Here is an 18,889-nt window from a genome sequence, read left to right as displayed (position 1 = left end):
CCGGCCGCACCTCCCCCCTCCGCATCTAAATCTCCAATTTGAATTTAGTCTCAGGCTTGCAGAGTGGGCGCGTCCTCCCTCCCCATTGGCCGCGGGCCACCACGTGACCTTTCTGGCGCCATATTGAGGCCAAGCCTCTCACTCGCCGCTGTTCCTGGCGGGGCGATCACCGCGCATTGTTGCTCCCGTTGGATTTTATTCTCCGTTTCTAGCAGAATACCGGGAGAGCTCCGCGTCCTGTGTGCTCGGCCCGGGGGATTTTATCTCATTACTACCCGCCGTATCTGAGGAGAGGAGTCGGTGCCGCCTCAGCCCATTGAATTCTGCCGCCGGTGATAGAAAGTTTGTGTGGAGCCGGGCCCGGTCACGTGTGGCGGCGCTTTCCATTGTATCGTAGTCTCTACTACTCATGGCGACCGCAACCCCCACTAATCCCCGGCAGTCCAGCCGGAGGAGCAGCATGAGCACCCCGCTGAGCCCGACCCGCATCTCCCGCCTGCAGGAGAAAGAGGAGCTGAGCAAGCTGAATGACCGCCTGGCCGTCTACATCGACAAGGTGCGGAGCCTGGAGAGCGAGAACAGCGTGCTGCAGCTGCAGGTCACCGAGCGGGAGGAGGTGCGGAGCCGGGAGGTCACCGGGCTCAAGGAGCTCTACGAGACCGAGCTGGCGGACGCCCGGAGGACCCTGGACGACACTGCCCGGGACCGAGCCAAGCTGCAGATCGAGCTGGGCAAACTGCGGGGCGACTACGAGCAGCTGCAGCTCAGGTGAGCGCCCCCTGCAGGACGGGCCCCTCATTACATGCTTGAGTGGAATCCTGTGACTGCTGGAGCATTCCCCTCCCCCATCCCATTCATAGCCGGGGAAGCCTTGTCTGTAGTAGTGATGAGTACGAGTATGTCACCACATCCTGGGCAGTGCTGAAGTGAAACTACAACTCCCATTGTACCCTGAGGCTGTAGTCTTGCAGCATGCATGACTGATTAGATGTTGACTACAACTCTCAGCATGATCAGGGTACAATGGGAATTGTGGCTTTGTTACAGCTAAATCAGCGTTTTCTAACCAGTGTGCCTCCTGTTGTTGCAAAACTACAACTCCCAGCATGCCTGGACAGCCTTCGGCTGTCTGGGCATGCTGGGAGTTGTAGTTTTGCATCAGGAGGTGCACTGATTTAGGATCTGTACTGTTCTCTAGTATATGTAGCAGGTGATCAGATACCAATCTAGGCTTCCTGTCAATAATCCCCATATGCTGTTGGGGAACAATGGATGCATTAGACTGGGGAGCCCGGATTGCAGGATATTAATAGTGCATGGTGCAGTGGCACTACTGCACACAGAGAAGGGCTCATTGTTTGGGGTTGGAGTGGCATCCTGTCAGGGTATTGGGCGTTGTTGGGTTTTCTCCCCTCCCCCTGTTCATTCAGTGCTCTCCAGATCTCCTCTAAACTGTGCTCACACCCTCTTTACTTCCTCCCAGGCTGCCAAAAAACAAGTGCAGCTCTCCCGCCACCAATGCTGCTGACTGGTAGTCATGGCTTCATGCAAATTCCTAGAGAGATCCAATGGGATCTGGTTGTAGTGATGTTGGCGGTGTACCACTCCTAAGTATTGCAGTGACAGGTCGCAGGCCTCTTTTAATTTGGCTTAGTTGAAGTTGCCATGGGGGCATGTAGGGTCACTGGTGACTGGGAACAGATGGTGATATGACCCCACCACAGCTTACATTAAAGGGATCCAGACGTGAGATCTACAGGAGACGCATGCTGGATTAGTAGTGCTCATCTTGGGGACCCTGGCTGGGAGTTGTTCCTTAGTGCTGATCTTGGGGGACCCTGATATGACAACTGATATGAAGAATGGAGCTAAACAGTTGTCCCACTTTTCTACATTTTGGAGCCCTTGTGTTCATGTTCACAACCTCTGTTAGTCATTTGAGTCTCATTTATGAAGACTATATAATAGAATCAATGATATGTTCACATGCAGTTCTGTGGAGTTAGTTGGATGAAATTTTGGGTACTCTGAGTCGGCAAACAATGCAGACTCAGACTCCTACTAAATTTAGATTGGAATAAAAAAGTTTAAATTTCCCAATTCACAGTTATAATTAATGACTTCTCTACTGTAAGAATAAAGACCAATGCATGCAGTGCCTCATGTAACCGCAAAACGAACACATTAAGTGACCGTGAAGAAGCATGCTTTTCATGTGCTTCACTATATGGCACACAATGCACAATTAGGAGCGGCAATACTTATACTTTCCATAGTGTTTTGTTTTGCTGTTACAGGGAACCCATGGGTAACCTAGCCTTTCACTGATAAGGGATTAAGGAAATATGATGTTTGCAGGACTAGAGACACTTTTATAAGTGGAGGGTCAATAGTTCAAGACTGAAGCTGTAAACCATTGGGAAAAACTGCTGCCATTCAGCTAAGGCTACAAAACTTGTAAACTCCGATTGTTAGCTTAAACTTTAAAACATGACTATGGGATTCTACTAGGGAAATCACGTTTTATAATAAATGCCCCTTCCTGGATCCTCCCACTGCCCTATCTTCAGCAGCAGATCAGCACACAGATAACATTAATACAGAGGAGTCGTAAGTACAAAAGTCGGAACATTTATCTACCGACGCCACAGCCCTGTTCACATGTGGCAGATTTTGACTTCTGTATTGAAGTTAGGGTGCATTCACACCACGTTTTTGCAATACAGTTCCTGTATATGTTGTCTGTGAAAACCGTATGCCAAAAGATGCATTGGGTTGTGTCCGTTTTGCATTCTGTACGGTTTTGTCGGTTTTTAAATTTTTTTTTTTTTCCCCCGTAGCCTACCAGTTTTTGGTCCGGGTGAAAAACTGTATTAAACCGTATACTTTTAACTTTTGAATTTTTTAGCATGGGAACCATACAGAACTTTGTGTGCATATAGTTCAATTCTTCTTGGAATTTCAATCAAACAAGTGAAACTTTATTCATAATAGAGTGAAAAGTTAAATGTATACTTTTTTTCTTAAACAGATGCAACCAGACATCATTTTTTAAACTGTATACGGTTTTTAACTGTATAGTTTCAAAATTTGTACACACGTTTTTGATAGTTTAGTCCTGTTTTGAGGAAACAGTTCATCAAAAACCTGTATGGGAACTGTGTTGCAAAAACGTGGTGAGAATGGCCTTAACTGGGAAAATCGGCATCCTTTCTGACATGTGAACATACATCTATAAAGACACTTGCACGGTCTTTTTGGTCAGGATGGAATTGGGGAAATATCTTGCCCTCAGACTCTGACTGGGGCATTGGTGTAAGCATTTAGTACAGACATGTACACCTTCAATAGACACTTGAGGTTTGCCAAGATGTACAACGTATAGGGGGAGATTTCTCAAAACCTGTCCATATTAAAAGTTGCCCATAGCAACCAATCAGATTGCTGCTTTCATTTTTCAGAAATGACTGATTTGATTGGTTGCTATGGGCAACTTTTCCTCTGGACAGGTTTTGATAGATCTCCCCCATAAAGTTGTTGAATCTGACAGTACTCATTTAACTTTGTGCTTGTCAAGGCATTCAGTCAGCTCAGGTGCCTGACATATTGCCTTGTGGCCAGACTATGTGCTGTGGCAGCTGCTCCTGGAATGGGGCCCAGTCTGTAATGTGAGCCTGCACAGCTGACATGCACTTGCTTTGAGACATAACACTGAATGCACAAAGGTCTCCTTTGCTAATGTGTCAGTGCATTTTATATATATATTTCTTTAATGGCTAGTCTTTCCAGGGCATCTGCCCGTTATAGCCCTCCCCCTTCTGTTGGTCCTGTAACGGGTATTCTGGAACTCAATGTTGTACTTGTATCTGATATGCAGGGAAGCATATGCTGTAATGTAAGCACTTTATACATGCTGGCTAAGCAACACGATTCCTACAGACAAGGGGAATTACCGTAGTTGTGTTTTAATTTTTTTTTGCCAATCATCCAAGGTGCATGCTCTTCATAAATAGCTAAAAAGCTTAGGGCTCATCACACTGACGTCTGCTTCATAATGTGCTATGTTGGCAGTTATGTCAACTTTATCGGAGAAAAAATATAGTGCTAACTTTAATTTTTATATATATTTTTTTTCTCTAAACTCCATGGAAAAATTACCAGATCACTGACCGACCACATGAGGGTAAATGTGGGCAGCTCAAGAAGAGAAAAATATGAACCTTGCCTTAGATCTAAGTTTCAAAGTGGTCCGGGCCGAAGTAAAATTGTTCAACATTTGCAACAGTTTTACATGTAACGTAAGGGAAGTGAACCCCCCCAAAGGACGAGGGGGCACTCCCTCCGTCTGGAGAAGAAAAGGTTTAGTCTAAAGGGGCGACACGCCTTCTTTACCGTGAGGACTGAATTTATGGAACGGTCGACTCCAGGAACTGGTCACAGCAGGAACAATTACCAGCTTTAAAACAGGGTTAGATACATTCCTGGAACAAAATAACATTAATGCTTATGCAGAATTATAAAACTACATCCCTTCCCCTTATCCCCTTACATCCTTCCCTTCAATCCCCTGGTTGGACTTGATGGACGTATGTCTTTTTTCAACCATACTAACTATGTAATCATGTAACTATGTCACCTTGTATAAATTGCGACAGACTTGCAGTAAAAAGCCATATAAAGGGAATGTTTCATTCCCCCAAGGTGTTTGTAAATACAGCATATGGTTTTGCTAACAAGCTTTGTAGTGAGTGGCTGTAGGTGTGAGCAGTCTGCCATATCAGAGGTGATGGTGAATATGGCCTATGTTGTGTAATACTGCTTTTTGCTTGTACTACGTGATAATTTGTATCAGGAAATAGAACTGTTGTCCAATGCTGCCCCTCGGAGGTCACATGCTGATCCTGCACCCGGAGCCAAACAATGTTGAGTGCTTAAAAGAAAAACCAGTGCTATAAACTCAGACAGCAGTGGGATCAGAAGAAATTAGTATAGACTGAACTTTCGGGCATTTTCTATACTTCCTTCCTGTGGTTCTTCCATACTTCAGTGCAGCTTTTATTTTTATCCTTATAGTTTTTGCATTGACAAAGTATCTAGTGATTTTTTTTTTTCTTTAACGTACAATCTTGTGGACATGTCATACATTTCCTTTCTATTCGGTGAATCTAATAGACTTTCTAAAATGTAAAATTCATACTTTTTTTTTAAATTTTTTTAACTCCTTAAGGACCAGGCCAATTTTATTTTAGTTTCCCTCCTCGCCTTCTAAAATCCATAACTTTTTATATTTCCATCTACAGACTCATATAACGGCTTGTTTCTTGCGTGACCAATTGTACTTTGTAATGAAACCTCATTTTACCATATAATGTACGGCGAACCCCCCCCATGTAAATTTTTTTTTTTTTTTTTTTTTTTTAAGGGAGGAAATTTAAATGAAAACCACAATTTTGCACATTTTGGAGGGTTTTGTTTTCACACTATACACTTTACGGTAAAAATGACGTGTTTATTCTGTGGGTCAATATGATTAAAATGATACCCATGGCTAGATACTTTTATATTTTTGTACCGCTTTAAAAAAAATCTAAAACTTTTTGTACAAAATCAGTAATATAAAATTGCCCCATTTTGACCACCTATAACTTTCATTTTTTGCGCCATCTGTTCTTTTTATCGATACCACATTTGCATATATAAAACTTTCGCTAAGATTATTTTTTTAATAAAATGTGACAAAAAAGCAGCATTTTTGGACTTACATTTACGCCATTCACCGTACGGGATCATTAACATTATATTTGATCGGACATTTACGCACACGGCGATACCAAATGTTTATATAAAAAAATATATATCTTTACGTTTTTTTCAGGGGTAAAATGGGAAAACTGACAATTAAAATTTTTATTGGAAGGGGATTTTTAACTTTTTTTTTCTTCTAACTTTTATATTTTATTTACACATTTTATGTCCCCATAGGGGGACGATCTATAGCAATCATTTGATTGATAATCCTGTTCAGTGCTATGCATAGGACATAGCACCTATCATTAGTATCGGTCATCTTCTGCTCTGGTCTGCTCAATCTCAGACCAGAGCAGAAGACCCTGGGAGACGTCCGGTGCCAGGTGAGGGGACTTCCGGCCGCCATGCTGGATGATTGGAGCTCTACGGGCGATCCGATCATCCATTCAAGTACCCCATTGCTGCAGATGCCGTGATCTGTATTGATCACGGCATCTGAGGGGTTAATGGCGGATATCCGCAAGATCGTGGATGTCTGCAATTACCGGCGGGTCCCCGGCTGCTGCTAGCAGCCAGAACCTGCAGAGTATGACGCGTATGTACGTTCTGGTGCGCAAAGTCCCGCCAAATCAGGAAGTACATTTACGTCCGTGGTTAAGGGGTTAAATGAATTTTTAATTTGCCACCTAAATAGGGGGCAGCTTCCCACTGTCCCCACAATGCCCATATAATTACATTGTACTGAGGTTTGCTGGAAAGGCAGGTGTCATATTTGTCAATTTCTGTGGATTTACACAACCTCCTGGCTATTCTATTTCATACACTTAGGGTGCCCTTTCATTTCAGTTCCATGACCTAGATCGGTATTACCCAACCTGTGGCTGTCACAACATGCTGGGACTTGTAGTCCTACAACAGCTGGTGTTTCATAGGCTGGGGGAATAGTGACCTATAGAAAGGAACCTGTTGAGCACGGTCATTAAGTAGTTTTGATTGAAAGTTCAGTGCTGAGGTTTAAGGACAAGCCCATATGGCACTACTGCCTGCTGACCATGTAAACTGCAGTGCTTCTGTCAATGTCCTCATAACAAATCCTATGCTGGGCAACAAGAACTACAGGATGACATGTACACTCCACTGCAAATGCCGTGAGCCCAAGTCTCCGGTGTTCTCACCCAGGAGACTCCCCCTGCAGCCCTCGCTTGCACGGTGCTCTGCAATCTCCCCGGTGCTGAAATCCCTTGACTTTAATGAGCCGACCAAAGTCACCGTTTGACTCCGGTCGGCTCACTTCTGCCCCGTATCCGGTTTTGTGACTGGACCTAAAACCGTAGTATACTAAGGTTTTAGGTGCAGCCAGAAAACAGGATACAGGTCGAAAATGAGCCGACCAGAGTCAAATGGTGACTATGTTCGGCTCATTAAAGTCAATGGATTTCAGCACCGGTCTGGCTGGAGTACAGAAGCGCACGATTTCCCCATCCAGATCCAGCAGCCGTAGGCTGAAAACATGGTGGTAAAGCGCCCTAAGCTAATCCCCTCTGCCATGCGATGGTACCACAAAGAAGTTAGGGCACTTACATGGTCATATGCTTGGTAATGCTCACTGTTAAGTTCCGTTACTGCCTGGTCTGTACAGGATGTCTGGGCAACAGCTGTCATTATAAACTCTACCTTTTGGCTCTGTGATGCAGAGTTTCTGACATGCTTGCGGGAGTCTCTGCAAAAGAAAAGTCCACTTAAGTTTTCTGCTGATGTGTTTGGGTGATACTTTTTGCTTGCAAAAACTTTGGTGCTTCACTAATTTTTTGTGGCTATGTGAATTAAGCACTTAAGCCTTTCCTAGCCCAGAGGTGTTCTAGTTCTCCCTGGCCAGTCCTTGAGTCACAGCCTCGATTGTATAATCATATGCACAATATACTGAGGATACGGTTTGTGGTGGTAGTTCATGCTGCTTAATCACATGTGGGATCTTGGTATGTAGCAGCTATTTGCAGAAGAGGGAGAATTAATATTAGGTGGGGGGTCAGGTACAACTTAAGGAAGAACTAGTGCAGCAAGAACATCATTTACTAGGTTTTTAGGAATAGATCTTTAAAGATGGCACTTTAAGGGGAATCTGACGGCAGCCTTTAAGGGTAGGTCACTAAAATACTGGCATATCCTAGCATATGCATGCTATAATCATGGGATTTTGGGCCTCCTGCTCATAGACCCCCATCCATACATCGAAGTGGCAAGTGTTTAGTTAGTTTGGCCCAATTCCCAGAGGTCAAAGGGAGACTGGTTTGACAATTTAAGAGCTATTCTAACTACTTCACTGATATCTATACAACATATATAAAGTTAGTAAAGGCTGCATACATGTGTTTTTTGTTTCAGCTTCTCAAAGAAAGAATCAGACGTTAATGTTCTTCAAGCCAAGCTGCGGGACAATGAGTCTCTTCTTCACAACACAGATGCTGCCCTTATCACTGCAAAGAGTGAGAAGAAAGCTCTGGAGCAAGAAGTGGAGAATCTCAGAGCTGATATTGGGCAGGTGAGTGGTGTTGCAGTAAAACAGAAGTCTATAAGCAGGACACAATGTTCATGTGTGTTGCCAAAATGCAATTTTTTTTCTTTAAAAAAAATATATGGTGGTGTGAAGTCATTGTAGGATCATATCAAATGCATGGTGACTTATTTTTTTTTTTTTTCCCTGTTTAGTTTTTCTTCATACCATAAAGGTTTTTTCAAGATGAATAGAAGGCTTGCTATGGGTTTCATTAATATACAAACTTATGCACCTAGTATTGGTTCTCCCTGCTGAATGTTTACTTCCCTTGGAGACATGCTACCCTGGCTTTTCTGGTGTCCTGAAAAAATGCTTTGCTGCTTATTGGTTGTCCTGTATTCAAATAATTTATCACCAGAGCCAGGAGAGCATGCTGTCTTTGGGAGAAGTAAACTGGTATTTTCAGTACCAGCGATGGAGTCTGCAGGGTGCATGTTATATATTTATACCCCTAGCAGGCCGCCACTTGTTTACTTCAGAGAGCTCCTTAGATCCTTATGCAGCTTTATAAAATATATTAGTTACTAATCAGTGCACAGTTCTTTACTACTTGGAATATAGCATTAGAAAGGGTATTCCAGTAAAACCTATAAATGTCTGGTCAATCCTGGACAGATATATCCTATGAAGTTAATGAGGGTTGTTGTTAAATGACAACTAGGGGAGTGACAAAGCATATTTGTAGATAAAGAACAAATGTTTTATTTTTTTAAACTTGTAGAACTGTAAATTAAGCTTATTTGTAAACCATGTTAAGACTTCCTGCTATGTAAGGATCATTCCCATTCCTTGCTTCTCAGCGCAGACAGGAGTACAATGAATGGTAACACCAGGGGAGAGAACACTGGATCCACCACCATTCAATAGAGATCAGACCCATATTCTCCCTCTCAGTAGAATTATCTCTGAAAAGATCAGAAAAAGCCCAGTGACATGCCAAATTCCTTTATCATGGGTCCTGCTGTAAAGCCGATCACTAAATGTTGTTAAAACAGCTTAGGCAGGATAGCAGTACCCATAACTTCCATATGAAACATGAGTAACAGTAAAAGGGCTAGTGCATCTCAGGCAGTCCTGTTTCATCTCATTACAAAATGAGCCTTTTTACCTGTATTTGTGCACAGTAATAGGTTTACTTACTGATCTGTACATAGACATCATTTGGGAAGAAATTATAATCAAATCATCTGTGTAGTAATCTTTAATTTATTTTTTTTCCAGTTTGAATCTGCATTGGCAAAGTTAAAGTCACAGCTTGGTGATGAAACTCTCTCGAAAGTGGATCTTGAAAATCGTTGCCAATCTCTGGCTGAAGAGCTTGAGTTCAGGAAAAATATATATGAAGAGGTAATGTCTGTGAAGTGGTATTAAACACCCCTCTGTTCCCTTAAAAGGATTGGTAGGAATACCTGCCATATGCATTTGTGTGGTTTTTATTTCAACAACTGTCCTTTAGCAGATTTTCTGCAGACAGACTTCCCGGGTCAAGAATCTGTACCAAACATCTAAATTGGTTTATTAAAAACATGGATACTACAGAAACCAAATCGTTCAGATGTATGACATTTACTTTGGCTGTAGAAACTCTGTAACTCATGACTATCCCATTATCCATGGACCTGTTGTGTCTATAGTTATTACGTTATTTAAAATGTGTTTTTTTTTTTTTTTTTTCCTAAAGGAGATCAAAGAAACAAGAAAGCGACAGGAGACCCGCATGGTAGAAGTTGATTCCGGTCGTATCATTGACTATGAACACAGACTCGCTCAGGCACTTGCAGACATGAGAGCACAACAGGAAGAACAAGTTAGGATGTATAAGGATGAACTTGAGCAGACTTATCAAGCAAAGGTATATTGCATGTTGTAAAATGTTAGTTTCCCCAACAAGCTTTGCTTGTAAAGCATTTTACTTGATAAGCTGGTTGGGTGAGTTCACACTGCATTTGTTTAACACTTGGAAAAGAAGTGTGTGGTGTGGATGCAGCTGTATGATTTAACATACTGGAACAGATAACAGTGGGTACCCGCCCTTTACTACATACATTTTAGTAAATGTTGGCTATATTTGGAATTTTGAATGTAGTTTGAGACTAAAGCTTACTTAAACCTAGCAATTAAACAAGCAAGTGAGTTACTGACTCCTATCTGAAATGTAACTTTTTAAAATAAAACATTTAATACACCTGTGTGAAGTTTAAATAGACTGGCAATGATTTCACAATCAGCTGCAATTGAAAGTTACTGTAATGACGGCATTTCCTTAGGAAATACTTAATTCCTGTTTGACAGTAGAACAGTTTTTAAAATCGGTGTGCTTCCCCTTTCTGTCAGCTTATAAGTTTCTTTCTCATTTCTCAGCTGGAGAATGCAAGGCTGTCTTCTGAGATGAACAACTCTACTGCTCAGAGTACTCGTGAGGAGCTAATGGAAAGCAGACTGCGCATTGACAGCCTCTCAACACAGCTGTCAGACCTGCAGAAGGAGGTATAAAAGAGAATTTTATAAAGAGGGTAGGCTGAAGACTTGGGATACTGTGTATAAGAACAAGGGTTTGTCCTCTCCATCACCTATAAAGATGCTTGTCTTCAGTCTAGGGCATGGTATGATCGGATGCAAGAGTTGGAAGAATTACTTGCTAAAGAGAAGGATTCTTGTCGCAGAATGCTAGCAGAAAGGGAGCGGGAAATGGCTGACATAAGGGACCAGATGCAGCAACAGCTTTCAGACTACGAACAGCTTTTAGATGTCAAACTAGCCTTGGACATGGAAATAAGTGCATACCGCAAACTGCTGGAAGGTGAAGAAGAAAGGTAAGGCAGGCAGCATGTGCTGCTCACAATCCCAAACGGTTGAGTACGATTTATTTGCAAATGGTCTGATCTTTCACCACCACCTGTGTTTTAGGCTAAAGCTATCTCCCAGTCCTTCATCCCGTGTCACTGTGTCTCGAGCATCTTCAAGCCGTAGCGTAAGAACCACCAGAGGCAAAAGAAAGAGGGTTGATGTAGAAGAGTCAGAGGCAAGCAGTAGTGTTAGCATTGCTCACTCTGCTTCTGCAACTGGTAATGTGTCAATTGAAGAATTGGATGTGGATGGCAAATTTATCAGACTGAAGAACAACTCTGACCAGGTAAGCCTTGCTAGCCTACAGTTATTGTAATGAAGATGAATCCTGCTTATGTGATATAACCGAGCTGATAAAATGTTTCAGGATCAACCACTGGGAGGTTGGGAGATCTCACGAACCATTGGAGAGACTTCAGCAAACTACAAGTTTACCTCAAGATACATACTTAAGGCAGGACAGACAGTTACAGTAAGTAGTAGTAATTTGGAATATTTAATTAACAAGTCTACTGTAAAACTATGTACAATGTAGTCAGTGAATCTAGCTTTAACACTTTCAAGGAGATTTATCAAAACCTGTCCAGAGGGAAAGTTGCTCAGTTGTCTGTAGCAACCAAGCAACTTTTACCCTGGACAGGCTATTATAAATCTCCCCCTTTTGTCTTTGTACCCTGATCTCAGTCTGGAGGGAAGACTACAGCTAAGCATAGCTAGAGGGGCACTGCATCCTAAAAACTAGAGCCAGTCTTCTTAATTTACTGACAGGTTTCCTAGTGTCTGACAAGTTTCCACATATATGCGATGTGACTTTTAAAAGCCATAACACTGATTGTGCTACCCATTGACTTCAGTGAGTAGAAAAATACTCAACAAAATACCCTACTCTAAATTGTACTGTAAACACTTTTGTTAAATCATTCTAGATTTGGGCTTCTAATGCTGGAGTCCCTGCAAGTCCTCCTTCTGACCTCATCTGGAAAAACCAAAGTTCTTGGGGCACTGGTCAAGATGTCAAAGTTGTGTTGAGAAACTCTCAGGGACAGGTATGTCTGTAAGATGTGAAACTTCTAAAAGGTTAATCACTTTACTGTGTACATTTTTACAGAAGAGAAATGTGGTAATATTGTGATGCACATGAAATACAGTACAATATTTCTCTTTTCTGACCACCTTATGTTAAAGGGATATTGCAGGATTTCGTTTTCTTCAGCTTTTAAGGTCATGATGCCAAGTTATTACTGTGTAAACTTCTATACCTCCTGCACTGCTTTTTAAATTTTCATGCAGTCAAACTATAAAGTAAAGACTTTCACTACAGCACTTCTGATGGGGGTCACTTGCATGAAAACAGGACGAAGCGGTGCACAACGTTAAATAGAAGCTTCATAGGCTCAGAAATCCTTTAATTACCCGATCAGAGTAACGTTTACTCCCCCTCTACTTTAGTGTTTGAAGGTAGTACTAGTAGTTTTAGTACAAGATAACAAATCGGCTGGATTTATGAATAGGATGTCATTTATCAATTGTGGTGTAGATAAACACCCGTCCCCCATTTAACTACCCCACTTTGTATTTTCTCCTCTGCAACTTTTTAATCTGTTTTGTTTCAAATTGCACCACAAATGCTGTCCGCAGCCAGTTTTGTAAGACGGGTCTGGGCTTGTGTTGATTTGGGAGAAATGAAGGGCTTTCCACCAAATTGCCAATGATCAGTTACCATTGCATTAAAGTTAATACAAATCTGTATTGTAACACCTTTATTTCTTGGGTTAAGTCGTTTTGTCTAATTTGCGCCTTCTGGTTAACACTTTAAAAAAAAAATAATAATAATTTATAACCTGAAATGAAAAACTGGTAAATTTCCCCCACATTTCTGTAGTGTTGCCAATGTCACATGTATATTCTTAAAGGGGTATTCCAGGCAAAACTTTTTTATATATATCAACTGGCTCTGGAAAGTTAAACAGATTTGTAATTTACTTCTATTAAATCTTAATCCTTCCAATAGTTATTAGCTTCTGAAGTTTTCTGTCTAACTGCTCAATATCACGTCCCGGAAGCTGTGCATGATGGGAGAATATCCCTATAGGAACTGCACAGCTCCTGGGACATGAGTCATCAGAGCAGTTAGACAGAAAACAACTCAACTTCAGAAGCTAATAACTATTGGAATGATTAAGATTTTTTTATAGAAGTAATTTACAAATCTGTTTAACTTTCGTGAGCCAGTTCATATATAAAAAAAAAAGTTTTGGCCTGGAATTCCCCTTTTAAACAATGTTTCATTGTTCTTAAAGTGATCTGTCCTAATCTTAAAGTAAAATGGTCATCTCTTCACCCAATACACTGGGATATAGTGTGGGTGAACAGTAGACAGATGAGGAGTTAATGGGTTAAATACGTACCTGCATTCCAGAGATCTGTCCCTCCAAAGTGCATTGTGCACTGGAGGTGGGCCCGCTGGCTAAAAATGAATCACTGCCACAGGTGAGGTGAGCGCTACGCAGACTGAACACTCACCTGACCCGCTACAAAGAAAACTTAAATTGAGCCGACTGGCCCACCTCCAGCGCGCAATTCACTGAAGACGGAAGATCTGAGGAAATTTGTGCAAATTCTGCCAACAGACTCCTTTTTGATGGGATTTCCTTGGCTGAAATTCCTTTTGGAATCTGCATGTAAAATCACATGAATTCATCAGTACTTCCTGCACTAAATTGTGCTTAATTTTTTTTGCACCGTTTTTACCATGAAGAGAATCTGAGAATTTTCTAATTTCCTCAGTGTAACCATACCCACAGGGGGACTCTTTGTAGAATGTTTTCCCTGTATAGCTGTGTTGTTAATGTGTGTAAAATGCTCCAAGTAATTAGAATGGGATTATCATTTATCATGTTAGATTCTGTGACCCTTTACAATGTAGCAGGTACATTCAATCCAGCTGTCAACTGATTTATAAAAAAAATGTTCTGTTTAAAAAAAATAGGAAGTAGCTCAAAGGGCAACTGTGTTCACAACATCTTTACCCGAAGAAGAAGTTGATGAAGAGGAGGTAGAAGTAATGGAGGAGCTTGAGACAGAACCCCGGCTACGTCGGCAGGTATGGTAGTATTTTTTTTATATATTGGAGAACCCATTGGGTCTGAAGTGGTGGTATAATGGCTTTTTGGAACTGTAGCATCAGTTCACACTTCCCAGTGCATGATTTGATTGCAGGTAAAGATCCTAATTCATGTTGAGCAATGCCCAGTACATAAATGTCGGAAATTTCCTTTTGCCATATACCATATTTTTCGCCGTATAAGATGCACTTTTTCTTCCCCAAAACTGCGGGGGGAAGTTGGTGCGTCTAATACTGCAATACCTGCTGCCATCAATGGCCGGGACCCGCCGCTAATACAGGACATCACCGATCGCGGTGATGCCCTGTATTAACCCTTCAGACGCGGCGACCAAAGCTGACCGCCGCGTCTGAAGCGAAAATAACACTAACCCGGCTGCTCAGTCGGGCTGTTCTGGGACCGTCGTGGTGAAATCGTGGCATCCCGAACAGCTTAAGGGACATCGGGAGAGACCTTACCTGCCTCCTCAGTGTCTTCTCCGTGCCAGGACCCCCTGCGCTCTCCTTCAACGTCGTTGCGCACGCCATCATCCAATAGGAGCGACGTGGTGACGGAGAGCGTGGATCCCGGGGAAGAAGTCCGGAGCGCCGGACACCACAGGCACGTGGCGACAGTGATGGAGTGACATCCAGGGCACCGGTGATGGTTCCGGAGCGGCGGGAACACGTGAGTGCTACCTCCTATACCAGTGGTCTTCAACCTGCGGACCTCCAGATGTTGCAAAACTACAATTCCAGCATGCCCGGACAGCCAACGGCTGTCCGGGCATGCTGGGAGTTGTAGTTTTGCAACATCTGGAGGTCCGCAGGTTGAAGACCACTGTTGGGTTCAGAATCTTTATTTTTTTTTAGATTTGGCACCTATAAATTGGGTGCGTCTTATACGCCGGTGCATCCTATAGGGCGAAAAATACGGTATATTTAATTTTCGGATAATGTTTCAGCCTCAAAGTAATAGCAGACTGACTGAGTTGTAGCACTTTGTGTATACACCTAGCAGTAAAAGGTTGTGTGCGTACTTCCATTTTTAAGCCATCTATTGACAACTGTCCCAAAGAGATAACATCTGGTTGCAGCAAAAAAATCCATGAGAAGAGTGTGGCTTTGTTTGTCTTAAAATGGAAAATTGTGCATGTAAGTGGAAAGTTGGTCTATACAGTTGTTTACTGCCAGCATTTGTTGACTACAGTAAAACCAGATGACATTTGAGGACCTGCATATAAAGCTCTATTAATTATTTCCTATCTCTTGTAGGCTGCTGACAACAGAAGCTGTTCTATAATGTAAAGCTGTCACCCGTCTGATTTTTAGCCTACCGATCTGAGCCTCTTGGGAGTATGACACGTCACTGTGTACAGAATAAAATGCCCAAGTAAATGGCCTTATTTTTTTATTACAGTGGTGGGCATTGGGTCATTTCAAGAATTGAAACATGTTAAATGTGAATTGACTTGTACACTGTAAGACCCTGGAAGATTCAGGAATGAAATGATAAATGTGAAGGCCATGTATTTTTACCTGCCACGTAAAGGTGCTGTCTGCTTGGAGGCACACAACATTTCTGCTCCCAGCATTTTTTGTACTGAAGTTTTTTTTTCTATCACAATCTGAATTTTAAACAATTTTACTCCTCAGCTTTATTGCAAAGGTGTTATTTGTATTATGTGAAAAATGCAGCTGTTTTATTGGAATTTTTTAGATTAGTTTGGTGGGTGGGTAATGTTGTAGCTATTTTAAATGACACCATGGTTTAAGTAAAATAAAAAAAAACTTTCTAATGCGGTTGTAATTTCCTATCTGATCCTATTATAGAAGTGCAGTCTTACTGATTGTATGAAGTGTCCTTATGTGACGTTGGTTGGTCTTGTAAGCAGTCTGATTTCTTAATGCCCTCCCTAGAAGTGCCATCACTTAAAGGTTACTCCGTGGGAAAACTGTGACAAAAACATTTGTAAATTGCTGCTTTTTAAAAATTTTAATCCTTCCAGTACTTCTCAGCTGCTGTATGCTTCACAGGAAGCTCTTCTCTCTTTTAATTTCTTTTCTGTCTGACCACAGTGCTCTCTGCTGACACCTATGTCCATTTCAGAAACTGTTCGGAGCAGGAGGGAATCTCCATAACAAACCTCTCATGCTCAGGACAGTTCCTGAAATGGACATAGGTGTCAGCAGAGAGCACTGGTCAGACAGAAAAGAACTTCCTCTGTAGGATACAGCAGCTAAGTACTGGAAGGATTAAGATTTTTAAATAGAAGTAATTTACAAATGTTAAAATTTTTGGCATCATTGTTTGAAGACAAAAAATTTGTGTGGAATTTTATAAATTCGTAGAGAAAAATGCAATTTAGCAACTTTTGAGGGTTTATTTTTTTTTTTTTTTTTTTTTAAACTGTTCACTTTTTAGGGTAAAAGCCACATTGGCCCTGATCAAAACACACGAGAAACTGGAGAGAATTTACCCACAGCAGCCAATCACAGCTCAGCTTTCACTTTGTCAGAGCTTGATGGGAAACCTGGCCTGGCAATTGGTGTAAAGCTTACCTCCCTTTTATTGCAATTGGGGTAAAGCTCAAATCACCATAGAGATCTATGCTGGTTCAGTAAAACCATAAGGCTGAGTTCACATTACAGAATCTGGCTAGAAATATGTGAGCGCTAGGACTGTGCGATTATTGAAAGAATGACATTCAATTCAATGAATTCCATTGTGTGCCCTGGTCAGTAGAATCCCACTGACAGCAATGGTACTCTTCTGTGCCCCAAATTCCTGTTTTCACATCTTGCTTTACAGGAGATGACTATTGAAGTTCTCAAATATGAAAATCAACTTAAATATGGTATCAATTGAATGAAATGATGTAAAAGTACAAACCGTAACCTGGCTCCTAGTAAATCCACATGCTTATCTGGTACTTTTGGCACGGCTGAGGTTTATCAGCAGCTGCAGGAGAAGGAAGCAAGCTGAGCCTGTGAGGACACACCTGCTTCTGTCACAGTTGCCTCCATAACATCTGTTTTGTGTAAGACAACATGTGTCTTGTGCCTCATCAAAATAGGAACAGTTGTTGCATTGTTAAATTGACACTAACTACAATAAACAAAGTGACCATATAGTCCTAAAATGAATGTCAAGTAACTTACAAGCAAGAAAACGGCATCCACTGTGGGGCCTAAAATAGGGGCTTTCTTGCTTTCCTTTTTAGATTACAACATTTTCTCCCTAAGTTATATTTATAAAGGTGCTATTGACTTCATATTTTTACCAATTAACAACCCTTGTACTCCATACTAGCAAAACAATAAGCTCAGCAATTGCTCTGTGGAATTACCCTGGGGGGAGAGTATTAGATGCGTTTACAGAAACTTAATACACTACTCAAAAAAAAATAACTAACACGAAGAACACATCCTAGATCTGAATGAGTGAACTAATCGTATTAAATACTTTCATCTTTACATAGTTGTGCTAACAAAATCGCACAAATGATCAATGGAAATGAACCCCTTAAGGACTCGGCCTCTTTTTTTTTTTTAAATTTTTTGCAGTTGACCACTGTCACTTTATGCATTAATAACTCTGGGATGCTTTTTACCGATTTCTGATTCCGAGATTGTTTGTTTGTGACATATTCTACTTTGATAGTGGTAAATCTTCATCGTTACTTGCATCCTTTCTTGGTGAAAAATCCCAAAATGTCATGAAAATTTTACACTTTTCTAACTTTGAAACTCTGCTTGTAAGGAAAATGGATATTGCAAATTATATATATATTCAAATATACAATGTCTAATTTATATTTGCATCATAAAGTTGACCTGTTTTTTACTTTTGGAAGACATCAGGGGGCTTCAAAGTTCAGCAGTAATTTTCCACAACTTTAGGATCGGAATTTTTCAGTTTTGAAGTGGATTTGAGGAGTCTTATTGAATATACACCGTAAATGACCCTATTATAAAAACTGCACCCCCAAATTATTCTAAAGGGTTAACAGACTTTCTGAATGTCATTTTGGTGTTTCACAGGAATAGCAGCAAGATAAAGGAGAAATTTCAAAATCTTAATTTTTTACACTCTCGTTCTTGTAGACCCAGTTTTTGAAATTTTACAAGGGGTAAATAGAGAAAAAGCCCCCCAAATTTTGTAACCATTTCTCTAAAGAAATACTTCATAGGTGGATGTCAAGTGCTCTGTGGTTGCACTACAAGGCTCAGATGGGAAGGAGCGACAATAGGATTTTGGAGAGTGAGTTTTTCTGAAATGGTTTTTGTGGGGTATATCACATTTAGGAAGCCCTATGGTGCCAGAACAGTAGACATTTTGCTGAAATTGTTTTTGGGGGGCATTTTGCACTTAGGAAGCCTTTATGGTGCCAGAAAAGAGAAACAAAACACATGGCATACTATTTTGGAAACTACACCTCTCAAGGAACGTAACAAGGGGTAAAGTGAGCCTTAACACTCCACAGGTGCCTGACAAATTTCTGATAGTTGGATGTGAAAATGAAAATTTTATTTTTTTTTTCCACTAAATTGCTGGTGTTACCCCAAACTTTTCATTTTCACAAGAGGTAATTGAAGAGAGAGACTCCCAAAATTTGTAACCCCATTTCTTCTGA

The 18,889-nt window shown here is 41.2% G+C and overlaps 1 protein-coding gene across 1 annotated transcript; it reads left to right on the top strand.

Moving 5' to 3' along the window:
- The first annotated feature begins 100 nt into the window (after positions 1–100).
- LMNB1 (lamin B1) lies at positions 101–16,049 on the top strand. Its single transcript, XM_056537312.1, has 11 exons — positions 101–768; positions 8,131–8,287; positions 9,524–9,649; positions 9,984–10,154; positions 10,664–10,789; positions 10,895–11,115; positions 11,210–11,435; positions 11,517–11,621; positions 12,076–12,195; positions 14,139–14,252; positions 15,528–16,049. Exons 1-11 carry the CDS (start codon positions 410–412, stop codon positions 15,558–15,560), a joined length of 1,758 nt encoding a protein of 585 aa, XP_056393287.1. The 5' UTR covers positions 101–409; the 3' UTR covers positions 15,561–16,049.
- The last annotated feature ends 2,840 nt before the right edge of the window (positions 16,050–18,889 follow it).

Source organism: Hyla sarda, chromosome 1, assembly GCF_029499605.1.
Source record: "Hyla sarda isolate aHylSar1 chromosome 1, aHylSar1.hap1, whole genome shotgun sequence".
Classification (NCBI taxonomy): domain Eukaryota; kingdom Metazoa; phylum Chordata; class Amphibia; order Anura; family Hylidae; genus Hyla; species Hyla sarda.
The sequence above is the reverse complement of the archived record's forward strand: the minus strand, read 5'-3'. Positions and strand labels throughout refer to the sequence as shown.

What these genes read in the sequence shown, in the direction of transcription:
- LMNB1 (XM_056537312.1), top strand. Translation starts at nt 410, where the DNA reads ATGGCGACCGCAACCCCCACTAATCCCCGGCAGTCCAGCCGGAGGAGC. An exon ending in TACGAGCAGCTGCAGCTCAG is followed by an intron (nt 769 to 8,130) that starts GTGAGCGCCCCC and finishes TTTTTGTTTCAG; the next exon opens with CTTCTCAAAGAAAGAATCAG. An exon ending in TCAGAGCTGATATTGGGCAG is followed by an intron (nt 8,288 to 9,523) that starts GTGAGTGGTGTT and finishes TTTTTTTTCCAG; the next exon opens with TTTGAATCTGCATTGGCAAA.